General features: G+C 43.4%; 1 protein-coding gene across 1 annotated transcript in view; it reads left to right on the top strand.

Moving 5' to 3' along the window:
* nphp1 (nephronophthisis 1) overlaps positions 1-1,800 on the top strand; it is a 29,236-nt gene extending 27,436 nt beyond the window's left edge. Inside the window, exon 20 of the mRNA XM_042333503.1 lies at positions 1,081-1,800. Within this exon, the coding sequence (XP_042189437.1) occupies positions 1,081-1,359 (279 nt within the window). The 3' untranslated portion in view covers positions 1,360-1,800. The remainder of the gene's footprint in view (positions 1-1,080) is intronic.
* The last annotated feature ends 12,283 nt before the right edge of the window (positions 1,801-14,083 follow it).

The raw sequence follows: 14,083 nt of genomic DNA, 5'->3' as shown, positions 1-14,083 counted from the left end.
TCCATTCGAGAGCGGGGAAATTTCGATGTGTAGGTGGCAAAGATATGTGGAACTCTTAAATTGGTTTGGATACTCTTAACCATGATGATGGCTTTGTTATGAGGTAGACACTCGGCTGGCTAAAAACATATTTTAATAGTAGATTGAGAATGAAATTATTGAAGATTTAAAATATCATCGGTGTGGTGGACAAGTTGATATTGCTCTCGATCCTATTATAGCACAGTGGTATAACAGGGTAAAAATAATCTCCACAATCTGGATCAAATGAGATTCTGTGTTACAACAGGCTGATGCCTTGTGTGTCATAGTGGCTGGTGTGTGTTGCAGTGCCCTCGCAGTTAGCACTTGCAAGTTGTGATATTCTATTGAGCACAGAAAGCTGTCTCACTCGGTTGCTGTGATGTTGTTGGGAAGCCAGCAGTATCTGCATGCTATGCACAGGAAGTCAGTAAGTCAATGGCAGAAGTCAGAGGTGCAGTGATGTATGGCAGCGCTTCCAGGAAACTGGGTTCATGAAGTGCCTGTGGTGTATGGCAGTGGGGTCTGATTGAATAGAGTAAGAAGCGGAGTGTTTGTTCTCTTGCCTTCCTGCTTAGCGATGCATTATTGTCTATAAAGATACGTTATTCTATGGCATAAGTGAAATAATAATGTAATACAATTTATATTATATAATTGATAATATAGGAAAGGCTTACATAAGAGCAACCTGTTGGAGTGGTAAATAGGATCTTTCAAACTGCCTAAAGTTTCTGGACACAGTACCCAGGGTTGGTTGTGGGTACTCCTTCCCACTTTTAAAGTAGGTATCATAATGAAAATCTTCAAGGTTGAACATACAGTAATATCAAATAGAGCCAATTGTTGAGAGCTAACAGAGCGATTTGCTGCTGGGGGAATCAAACATAATGATTGAAATGTGAGGAGAGCAAGTTGTTCTGAAGAGGAATTTAGGAAAATGCTGAAATCCAGCATGCACTTAATGGAATAACCTGCAGCTGTAAATGACAGCAAATACTTATTAGCAATTATTAGATACTTGATCCTTAATTACTTTATATTTTATTTTTGTTTCAGAGAGATAAAGAGTTTATGAAACAAGAATTTGTCAATGTGTACTATAACAGCGCATATCCCCTCCTTTATTCCGTGACTCTACCAGACAACAAGTGGGCCAATGATCATGTGGAAATCAGCCGGTGGAAGTATATTGCCGAATTCCTACAGAAAACCCGAGAGAAAGGCAGCTCTCTATATTCTCTACTCTCACCCGAGAATATTCATCAAGCTTTTGATATATCAGAAACAACCTATGATTTATTGGGAACACGCAGGAAAATGACTATCAATGACTGAGGCATCATTTTCGTTTTGCCCAAAAAAATGTTTGGCAAAACTTGGGAGAAATGGGCAACAGCTGAGCACTGTGTTTCATCTTTCTGGGATCATCTTGCGTAGTATTTGCAAACAAATGGAATGAGATTGGTCAACAAATCTTGTGGAGATGGTTCCTCTATTAACAGTTCGAGTTGCATTTTTTTTAAACATGCCAAATACTGTTTACTTTTTCTGAACTAGTAATCATAAAATTCACTACAGTTACCGTTTACTGCAATCTTTATCAATTTTTTAGTGTTTACTGATAAATATTTATTAAATTCACTGCAATTAGTTACAGTCAATCCTCTAAGTTTTAAATTTAGTCCGTTCAGTGTTTAGTGTAATTTTCATGTACCAGTTTTCTCTTGTGTATACTGCTGCATATTTTTTGTTAGTAAAGTTAATTTAAATTTTAAACTTTGTCTGTTTTCTGTCATCGGCATCTACCATTTTTGAAAATAATAATAATAATCCTTGCATGTGATATAGCGCTTTTCATGTCTTCTAGACGCCTCAAAGCGCTTCATAGAATCTGCTGTAAAGTGAATTGACTATATTTGTGGGTGAAACGAGGCAGCCAATTGCGCACAGCAGTGTCTCACAAACAGTCGTGGATTGAAAATGACCAATTTATTGTTTTCTTTTGGAGGGATTACTATTAGGCGTGTGGAGTAAGGGAACTTGCTCAAGGTTTCGCCCTGCCTGGAATTGACTCCAGGTGTCTCACTTGCAAAGCTACACTGAGCTACAGGACTCCACCCATTAAGTAATAAATATAGATTCTGTATTTTTTAAGTGAAAGGTGACCTTTCCATGTTATGGGCTGTTGATAGGGTTATTTTTTTTNAAATCCACAAAATTAAAAACCCCAAGTATTTTCTGGAGTCTATTTTTAGGGGCAAAAATTAGGATAAAGTCAGTGGAGGGAGGAATTGATGCAAATAGCCCCAAGTAAGTTCAGTGAAAATTGGTGAAAGATTAACCTCTGATTTACATTTTCAGCCCTATTTAAAGGGAAGCAGAGCTTTCGCAGCAAAAACTCCAACCAGCTCCTTCACTCTCAGATCATGAGCAACACATGTAAGGGATGGTAACAAACTTAGTAACATTAATGCGTTCAGATGGTCACAGAGTCAGTTAGCTGAATTGTGATGCAACCTCGCCTTTTCTCATTCCATGTATTCTTTGTGCATTGGGATCAATATAATTTAACCATTGCAGACTAAAAGTAACATAAACATAAAATCCCAATAGCTGTATAATTTTGTTGTGGCTGGTAAATCATGTGCTCACGAGTTACAGCCAAAACCTCAGCTTAATTAATACTGAAGCACTTCATGGAGAAGCATAGTAAACCTCTTCACCTGAGTAATAATAATAATCCTTGCATTTGATATAGCGTTTTTCACATCTTCTCGATGTCTCAAAGCGCTTCACAAAAATAGACTGTAAAGTGAATTGACCGTATATTTGAGTATACACCAATTGATCATGTAGTGGGTAAGGGAACACTAGGTGCATTAGTAAACCTTATGGAATCAGGTTCAATTACTGATCTGTACCAAGTTAGCTCACCTTATCCAGGGCAACAGTTGAGATGTTGCAATTCCTTTGTAGCCCTGGGCTGGGGAGGGACAGAAAAATTATGATTCGTGCATATAATCATCATTCAGTGCTCACTCCCCTCAGTGGAATGTAATGGGAAAATTGTGGAGTCCTGTAGCTCAATGGTTAGAGGACTCGCCTTGCAAGCGAGACACCTGGGTTCAATTCCAGACAGGGCGAAACCTTGGGCAAGTTTCCTTACTCCACACACCTAATAATAATCCCTCCAAAAACAAAACAATAATAAATTGGTCATTTTCAATCCACGGCTGTTTGTGGGACACTGCTGTGCGCAATTGGCTGCCGCGCTTCGCCCACAAATATACAGTCAATTCACTTTACAGCATATTCTGTGAAGCGCTTTGAGACGTCTAGAAGATGTGAAAAGCACTATATCAAATGTAAGAATTATTATTATAATGAGAAAATAGGATGGAGCTCGTCTGTGCAGCCCTCCAAAATCCTATTAGAAATCAAATGCAAGAATTATTATTAATCACACATATTGGCCACTTGGGGTGTGATACTGTTGTATAGCGAGTGGGACTGTAGCTCAGAAAGAGTGTGTGTCTTCAAAAGAGGGAGGAAGGATAGGGAATTTTTAAAAAAAAACGGTTTTGAGCAGGTCATTGGAAAGACAAAGGGGGTTGAAAAGAGATCTGAGTGTGAGTTTGTGTGTGTGGCATTTAGTATGATAGAGAGTCTGGAGAAGATCAAATGCGAGGAGAATTTGAAACATAAATGAATTTGGTACAAAGATTTGGATAGAATATATTGGCCACCCTCTCCCCCTGCCTCTGATGATCTTGCAGGAACAATATACCAGAATTATGCTAACAATGTCATCAAGTATTTTAAGAGATTGGACAGATATTATCATTCATGCTGCAGGGATCAGGAAAGAGTGTTGCTCTCCCTGGTGAAAGGTATCTTTCACGCATTATAGAAGAGAGAGTTTCACTCTCACCTCTCATCCGTGGGTCAGAATATATATCCCACACATTGTAAGACATTCCACATTCCAACAGGACTCTATAAACATTCTTGTAACCTCCCTCTGGGAAAGGTGGGCATGAAAGAGACACATTGCACATGACTGTTATATGCATACCTACATAAGTATTTAAATTCCTAGCTGTGTGGACCTTGCCCCTGTGTTTTCAGTGTTGCATTAATGATAATGCAAAGCAGCAGGGGAGATTAGGATCATTTTATCTGAAACTCCCTTTTTATCAGGTGAGACTAAACAGGTCTGTATTCAGGTGGACATTAAAAATCCCATGACGTTATTTGTAAAGGGAGGGAGTTTCCCCCAAAGTCCTGGGCACAATTCCTCTGGATTAAATGATTATCCAAACATGATTGTTTGTGGGACCTTTATATGTGTCTACAAAACCACTTGACAGCAATCACCTGTGACAACAACAACAACAACAACAAGATTCCATTTATTGAGTGCCTTTCATGTCGGGAGGACGTCCCAAGGCGCTGGACAGTTGGGTCAGGACCCGAGCAGGGGGAAATGGTCAGGGTGAGGGGAGGGAAAGGAGGGAGCGAGGAGGGGGTAGAGAGTCGAGAGGCGAGCTGAAGGCACGGTCAAAGAGAAAGGTCTTGAGACCGGCCTTGAAGGAGGAAAGGGAGGAGACGGCGAAGGCACTGGGGGTTAGAGTTCCAGAGCCTGGGGGCTGAGAGGCTGAAGGCCCGGCCACCGATAGTAGGGTGGTTGGGGCGGGGGATGTGGAGCAGACCGGAGCCAGAGGAACGGAGGGTACGGGCAGGTAGGTAGGGGGATAGTAGGTCGGAGAGGTAGGAGGGAGCAAGGCCGTGAATGGCCTTGTAGGTGAGGGTGAGGATCTTGAATTCGCTTTGACACGCTTTGAGATGCTTCAATGTGATAAGGCACTGTAACGAAGGTCTTTAGTTCTTTCTATATCAATGTAGGAGCTGGGGGGAAGACCACATTTATTTTATCTGCACTGCTATCCATTGCATTATTTAAAATTGCAGCCCAGAAGGGAGATAACATTGTATTTTATCTGCTAGCAGTACTTTTTTGGACGTTGTTCAAGAATTGTTTTTAAAATGGAATTTAAGATCAAACAATTGTAACTACATAGCAGCACACCGTGACCTGAAAGTGACAAGATTAATTTAACTTTTCATTTACTCTTGATCTATTTACTGCATTGTTCGGATCACCTGCTGAGCAGTGCGATCACTGAGTCTTTATCCTGGAGGAAGATACTGTTCATATCTTACCATCAGTTCTTTCAGTTGCAGGTTAGGCTGTGCAGAAATGGTAACCTAGTGACACAGTTTACATACTGGAATGGTTTACCTTTAAAACCCGCAATTGCTGAAGCTGATTCCAGACTTTATTGCTCTGCTCTTTCATTTCTCAACCATGTGACATAAATAAAATTGGTCATTCACTTCAAGGCTGTTTGTGGGACATTGCCTTGTGCAAATGTGCTGCCGTGTTCACCTACAAATATCCCAGTCACTATACTTAACAGTAAAATCCCGTGAAGCACTTTGAGACGCCATCCTGATGTGAAAGGTGATTTACCAAATGCAAAGATTATTTATTTATAATGGGGGGGAGAGTATCTCCATTACTCAAACAACATAAGCAAAGTCTGAAACTCGGGTGACTTTGTTCCCAGCTTTTTTGGTGATTCCAGCCAGTGGTGATCCCCAGATGATCCGAATGGCATTTTGTATATGAAACTCATCATAATACGTCTGATGGGGTCAAGTTGGGGATAGAGAACATTGCCGGCTCTGCTCAATCTAACTCAATGACTATTCAGTCTCACGTTGGATCTGCTGTATGCAGAGGCCAGTGTGGCAATGTGGCAGGCTGTGGTGTGTAGTATCTACAGAGTATACAGTAGCACCTCCCAGCCCTCTGACCTCCACCATCCAGGGAGCATCATGCAGGGGGTACCACCACCTCCAAGTTCCTCTCTACGTCACTCATCCTGCTTGGGCATACATCACCATTCCTTCATGGTCACTGTGTGAAATCCTGGTACTCTACCCAACCCCATTGTGGGAGCACCATTGGGAGTCCTCTGAACTCCTCTCCCTCTGGCCTTCAACCCTCACTGACCCCTCTTCTGCTCTCACCCTCCTCCACAACACCAACTACTCCACACTCGACACTCTTGCCCCTATCACCTCCCGTATTGTCTCTTACTCTCGCTCCGCCTCCTGGTTCACCACCCACCTCCGCTCACTGAAGAGCCAGGTGCGGGCTGCTGAACGCACCTGCCTCAAATCTGGCCTAACGGTCCACCGGCAAATCTGGCTGGACCTCCTCAAAATCTACGGCTCCACTCTAGCCTCGGCCAAGTCGTCCTTCTACTCCAGGATAATCCTGGAGGCGAAAAACAACCCCAGGCTTCTGTTTTCTACCACATCCCGACTCCTCCGTCACCCCCGCCACCCCGCGCAGGTCATCTCCTCCAACCATCACTGCGAGGAGATGCTGGATTTCCTTGAATCCAAAATCAAGGGAAACCACTCCGCGGTCACTCTCTCTCCAACATCCACCCACCCCCCACCCCTTCCCTCCCACACTCCAACTCCTACCCATCCTCCCCTACACACCTTCGAACCCGTTTCCCCACCCTCTGTTACCAAACTCATCCTGGCCCTGAAACCCACCACCTGCTCCCTTGACCACATCTCCACTCCACTCCTTATCTCCCAGCTCCACCTCCTTGCCCCACATATCACAGACATCATCAACCTGTCCCTCTCCTCTGGCTTTGTTCCCATTCCCCTAAAAACTGCCATCATCACTCCCACTTTGAAAAAACCCTCCTTTGATGCGTCGCAGCTATCAAGCTACCGGCCCATCTCGAACCTCCCCTTCCTGTCCAAGGTCCTTGAAAGAGTTGTCGCCTCCCAGCTGCACTCTTTCCTCTCCACCCATGCATTAATCGAACCCCTTCAGTCGGGTTTCCGTGCTGCCCACAGCACAGAAACCGCACTGGTCAAAGTCACCAATGACATCTTGACCATCTGTGACCAGGGCTCCCTCTGCCTCCTCGTCCTCCTCGACCTATCGGCAGCATTCGATCGATCGACCACGCTATCCTCCTCCACCGCTTGTCTCCCACCTCAACCTTCAAGGCCCTGTTCTTGAGTGGTTTAGGTCGTACCTCTCCCACCGTCTTCATTTTGTTTCCACAAACGGCTTTTCCTCCAGTCCCCGCACTGTCTCGTGCGGTGTCCCTCAAGGCTCTGTCCTCGGTCCCCTCCTCTTCACCCTCTATATGCTCCCCCTCGGTGACATCATCCGCAGACATGGGGTTAACTTCCACATGTATGCGGATGACACCCAACTCTACCTTTCCTCCTCTACCCTCAACTCCACGACCACCGATGTCCTGACAGCCTGTCTGTCCGACATCGAGTCCTGGACGAGAGACAACTTTCTTCAGCTCAAAGTGCGCAAAACTTAGGCCCTCCTGACCTCTGGCTCCGGTCTGCTCCACATCCCCCGCCCCAACCGCCCTACCATCGGTGGCCGGGCCTTCAGCCTCTCAGCCCCTAGGCTCTGGAACTCCATCCCCCAGTGCCTTCGCCGCCTCCTCCCTTTCCTCCTTCAAGGCCAGTCCCAAGACCTTTCTCTTTGACCGTGCCTTCAGCTCCCCTCTCGACTCTCTACCCCCTCCTCGCTCCCTCCCTTCCTTCCCCTCACCCTGACCATTTCCCCTCTGCTCGAGTCCTGACCCAACTGTCCAGCGCCTTGGGACGTCCTCCCGACGTGAAAGGCGCTCTATAAATGCAATCTTGTTGTTGTTGTTGTTGTTGTTGCTACAAGCACTGCAGCAGATAAAAGAGGCCACACCACACCTTCTCAAGTCACCAGGGATGGGCAATAAATGGCCCACATCCTGAGATGAATTTTTAAAATTACAATGTTAGTTGCTCTGAAGGTGCGGTTGAAGAGGAAGGTCTTGAGACAGACCATGAAGGCCGTGAGGGGTTTGAGTTCTAGAGGGTGGGGGCAGAAAGACTGAAGTCCTGACCACCGATGGTGGGGATGGCAGGACAGGGGACACGGAGCATGCCAACACCAACCGTATTTCACAATTAATTGCAGTGTTGTCAATTGCACATGAGCTATGAAGGGGGGAAATTGAATAGGATTCCTGTTCTTCATTTCCAGTGACCTGTGTTGGAAAGTTAAAGTTAGGAAGCTAAACTGGAGGAGGGAGGAATACAGCCATGAGACTGGGAGCACTCTGAGACGTGGGTCAACTTCTACACGTATGCAGATGACACACCCTTAAGGTCCATTTGATCTCGTCACTGTAATGTTTGTAAATCCAAAACACAGTTTAGATTCACTAGTTCCTTTATTTAAACCTTACTCTTCCATAATCTGCCCAGTCACTTTCCCAGAATGCTTTTACGCTTGCTTGCTTCTCATTGTCAATGTCCAATTGGTAAATAAGTCATTAAAGCAATACGCAATAACCCCTCCAGAACACCCACCCTATCATCCTCCCATTAGAGCATTAAGCTGCTTTTTAAATTGAGCCTGAGTCCTGGCCTCGACTACCCTCCCTGTCACCCTGGTCACAGTTTCTGCAAGGATTTTATCTAAATTGACCCCCTCATTCGCCTACAAATAATAATAAAAATCCTTATATTTGATGTAATGCCTTTCATGTTGGGAGGACATCTCAAAGCACTTCACAGGATATACGATAAAGTGTAGTGACACTGTATTTTGTAGATAAATGTGGCAGCCAATGTATTTAAACACCTAGCCACTATACTTTGTGATTACTGTGAAGTGCTTCAAGATGTTTTAGGATGATAAATTCCTATCTCTAATATGAATGACATATTGAAGGTGCCAACTGTATCCCAGAAGGGAAAAGTTGTCACAGGCTTTTTAGAAGGAGATAAAATAAACAAAGGGAAAAAAAATCAAAAATGCAATGTCCTAGATAGTCATTTCAATAATAATAACAATCATTGCATTTAGTATAGCGTCTTTTATATCAGGAAGACGTCTCAAGGTGCTTCACAGAATATATATATGATAGAATGACTGTGTTTTGTGTGGGCATTTGGCTGGAATTTTAAAAAAGATGCATTAAAACTACTCGCAAATTTTTTATCTCTAGTCAAAATGAAATCGAAGAAAGAGTCATGCTTCTTTGGAAAAAATAAAAGCTTTCAGTACATTTGTATTCAAGGGTACGACGACTTCAGGTATTTTTGCTTAACTCAACCGAATACTAATTTTTTAATTCAACAATAAAAGGTTTGAGATGTCCTCCCCCGACGTGAAAGGTACTATATAATTGCAAATTCTATTGTATTTACTTTCATTGCAAAGTTGTTAATATGAAGAGAAGAAGCTGGGTCATGGAGTTTTGAGGTTAAACAACCAAAACCAGTTCTTCAAGCGGAAACCATAATAGGAGCTGTGTCTACATCTAGATCTATTCAGCGGCGCCATAGCCTACCTGTTGCAAGCAGCAAGGCATTGGGATTTTCAAGAAGATTGCATTTTAAGGGAAAATCATAGCATCCACAGAGGCCAGCATGAACAATGATCCTCCTCCAGCTTCTATACTTCCTTCAGGGCCAAAGCTGCTAGCCAACATCCCAGACTTTCTGATGGTAACTGAGCTGGTGAGTATGACAACAAAATACCATGATTATTCTTGATCACTGCTGTATTATATGGTGAGAACTTGCTTTTGGCATTGCAGCATGGTTTAGACAGCGTCTGCATTTCCTTTCAAAATTCAAATGTTGGAAAGAAACAAAATCTGTCATATTTAAGGAACAGTGTATGGAACAGTCAGCATATAAGCCCAAAACACTGGTGCACCTCACTGAGCCTGGAGCTCTGTAGATGAGCTGTAATTACAAGTTACTTCCAGTCATTGAACATCGTAGGTACCTGCACAAACAATGTGGCTGTTAGAGGCACCTGGGCACAGATGCAGGCTGCTGTTTAGACACTAGTTCCAGAACATTCCTGCTTTCTTTTGTGAGACAGAATGAAAGATGCAGTGACTCTTTCGTTGGTCAGCTGGATATTTTGACACCCACATCTTCTATTACAAATGTTAGTGTTTTACTGTATATGGAGTTCATTTCTTCTGATGGTTACCTCTTGGGCAAAATTCCTATGCTTTTAGTGCTGTTATTTCTGGATGTATTGCAGTGGGTCCCGAATTTGCTATTATTTTGATGTAACTTAAATTAATGTGCAGCACAAACAGGCAGGACCTGTACATTTCAATGTATGGTGGGAGCCATGTGAGAGCTTTAGAGGAATGGGGGCATGTGAGCTTTGAATTTGTTCTCATGAAGGTAAAATACAATGCAGTGTATGCACGAGATTTACTAATGCAAGAAAGCTGGGAGATAAATTCCATTCCAGTTGATTCCTTGGGATTGATTCCCAACTGATCAGCTGCACACAAAATAAACTGGTGCTGAAAATTGCCTACTGGTGGAGCTGGGCTGTTGGGTTGGCATTATTGAGAGTGCTTCAATGAATTAAAACCTCCACAGATAAACCTCTGGAGACATGAGATTGTAAACAATAACTGTACACTCTAATACTGATCCAGGACTGCTACAGAAGCCGGATGATTCAAATAAAAGCTGAAACAGTCAATGTGGAGGCCATAAAGCATTGAAATGAACAGTAAAAATATGCAAAGTGAGACTCACAGGCAGAGATGGTGGTGGTTTTTAGATTGAGAAATATTTGGGTGAAATTGGAATTGGCTACTCTGGAGTGGAAGTTTCATTGGAGTTGAGGCCGACCTGCCTCACTGACAAATCGGAGGTGCCCGTTGAACAGGAAGTACCAGAGGGTACATCCTAAATCACCCAGAAGTCCATTTCCTGTTTCATGAGTCCTATGGATCATCGTTTGGCTAATCCTAATCCTAGGAACAAATAATTACTGAACATCAGATCAAGACCTTAGGAAGAGACATGGTTGGTCCACAGTCTGAATCAGACTTTCTGGAAATTGAGGTCCTAAAATCTCTACTTTAAACCTGCATCCTCTTGTTCTACTGTTTTGGTGCATCCAAAGATATTGTTCTTTACTTCCTTAAACTTGTTTCAAATTTTGTAAATCTCTATAAAGTCCCCTAAAAACATCTCTTTTCAAGTCTGAAGAACCCTTGGATGTCCAGGGTTGTTGTTCATAGCTTATTCCTCTAATACTGGGAATCATCCTCACTGTTCTCCTCAAATCCATATCCATGTCTTGCCCTCAACACTCAGTTACATCAGTTTGTGGAGGAAACTCATGTAGTACTTGGTCAAACACCTTTTGGAAGACCATTACATCACATTGCTTCCCAGTCAATTTAGGATGTCATCTCTTCAAAAACTTCTATGAGGTCGGTCAGATAAAATTCATCCCTTCTGAAAATCATATTATTTTTTATACAGGTAATCCTCCATTTTCTCTATGATGATTGACTCTATCATAATTCCATTACTGAGGTCAGGATAATGGGTCTGCAATTTAATTCAGCTTTATTAAATATTAGAACCATATTTGCTAACTTCCAGTCTGTTGCCCATCTAAAGTTATATATAAGAGAGTGTTTGCATGTTTGTGCACACACACTCTTATAGACAACATTAGATGGGCAACAGTTAAATTGAATTTCATTGAGCTGTGATAACTGTCACCTGGTGGATCAATTGCTGTAGGTGTTATTCAGACAGTGTTTTGTTTTATTTCCCCTCTACAGGTTACTGGTGAATTAGTCTGAATCCTTGCATTTGCTATTAGTCTGGATCCTTGCGGCTGCTATTGACTGTGACAGTCAAGACTAGGTGATGTTTGTTTCTGCCACTTGTTTTGCTTTGACTCTGGCGCTACTGTTGTGTTATGGTTCTGGATGGCCTTGAAACTCCACTGGATGGTGTTTATTAGTGAGTAAGCAATCTCTTGTCAGCTGGGAGCTTTTTAAAGATGAGCTATGATGAAACCAAACCAGGCCTATATGAGGTCAAAGTCCCTACATGGGGCTTGGACCCACGGCCTTCTGACAAAATGTAAGGCATATGAATATTGGCTATAATTTTTAGTAGGTAGAAATTGAATACACAGTTACAAAACGGTTGAGTTAAATCTATTGAACTACAAGGCACCATGTATAATGTAAGGAGCATACACTGTGACAGCATCAGAAAATTTCCTTTGTAAGGTCTTCATTGTAATAAAGCATCTCACATCTCTTTCTTGAATGCACAAATTCATGATTGTTAAATAACTGGCGACAGCTGGATAACTTGTTCACTTTTGTACATATTCTACCACAGATAAATCTTGTCAAATCATTTTACAAGAGAATGTTGAGGTTTCAAGGGGAACAAATACATACTTATTGTATCAGTCTCAGGATATTCTTTTGACAAGATTACCAGAGAGATTTACAAAATACAACAAAATACAAAATTACATTTGTAAAGCATCTTTCACAGGGGGAGGATCTCCCAAGGCGTTGGACAGTCAGGGATTTGGACTCGAGCTGGTGGGCGGAGGGGGAGCCTCAGCCGGAGCCTGCTGAGCGGAGGGAGCGGACAGGTTGATAAAGGTTAGCAGATCACAGAGTTAGGAAGGGGCAAGGCCATGGAGAGCCTTGAATGCGAGGACGAGGATTTTAAACACTATCCTCTGAGGGATGGGGTGCCAGTGGAGTTGGGCGAGGGTCGGAGTGGGCAATGTGGCAGAGGTGGAGGAAGGCGGTCCTGGTCAGGGACTGGATGTGGGGGAGGAAGGACAGCTGGGGGTTGAACTGGACGCATAGATTCAGTGAGCCCAGGGAGGCTGAGTTTAGATCCGCAGGAATGAAACGTTGACCGGAGCCAAAGAGTATGGCTTCTGTCTTGTCCACATTTAGCTGCAGGAAGTTTGCACTCATCCACGCCCTGATGTCTGCCAGACAAGCTGATAGAACATCAGTGGACCTGGAGTCGATGCTGGAGGAGGCAAAGTAGATTTGTGCGTCATCCGCATACATGTGGAAGTTTACCCCGTGTCTGCGGGGTAAACTTCCACATGTATGCGGATGATCAAGAGGAAGCATATAGATAAGGAAAGAAAGGGGGCCAGGGTTGGAGTCCTAGGGTACCTCGCAGATGACCAGGCTGGGCCGGGAGGAGAAACCATTTGCCGAGATGAAATGGAGGCAGTTGGTTAAGTATAGACTGTGGCGCACATTACAATCAAGCCTGATCCTCTGCTCACCCAACATCCCATCACATTCACTTCAATCAGGGAGTGGGAAGGGGAATGATAATGAACAGGAGTCTAGGCTGATTTTCCTCTCACCCAAATGTATTGCTCCAATGTCCAATGGCCTAATACAATGTGAAGGTGATAATCGCCACGTCTCCAACCTGGAACAAAACCAGAAGTCGCTGGGACACTCAACAGTTCAGGCAGAGTCTATGGAAAAAGGAAAGTGAATCAATGTTTCGGGTCACAACCCTTTATCAGAATTGGGTTCTGACGAACCAACCTGGAGTTGGTTCTGGCAAGTCTCACAGCTCTCAGATTCTGATGGGGGAGATAATGAGGATGGGGGATATAGCAACAGCTTATAACTTTGATTACTGAGTCTTTTCCCTTTATTTGTTTCATCAGGATGCTTTCTCGATGGTGTGTCATCTATCCTTTACTTCAGTGCGGCAGTCCTACAGGCTAATTCAACCATACGCCAGCAAATTGAGGCTGGAGAAGAAGACAGAGTTGACATTGCTGCCTCAGTAAGGAAACACTCCAATAATCACAGTTCACTCCCTGCTCCGTGGCTTTTTATTGCTTAGCATTCTTGGCATTGGCCTAAAGACATCTTCTCATCAGTGAACTGGGACTAGCAATTTACTAATCCCAGCTCACTTTTACTCTTCTGTGACCATTACCACATCATCTGGGTCCCAGACACATCTTTTCTCTCTCTGGTCTGGCTGTTTTGTTGCAATTTCCACCCCCGCTCGTTTTGCATCATTAACACCTCTTTAACCCATTATCCCCTGTTCTCTACCTCATTTTCTCCTTTGTCTTCCT

Source organism: Callorhinchus milii, unplaced genomic scaffold (genome assembly GCF_018977255.1).
Source record: "Callorhinchus milii isolate IMCB2004 unplaced genomic scaffold, IMCB_Cmil_1.0 Scaffold3, whole genome shotgun sequence".
Taxonomy (NCBI): domain Eukaryota; kingdom Metazoa; phylum Chordata; class Chondrichthyes; order Chimaeriformes; family Callorhinchidae; genus Callorhinchus; species Callorhinchus milii.
This window is presented reverse-complemented; position numbering and strand designations above follow the sequence as displayed.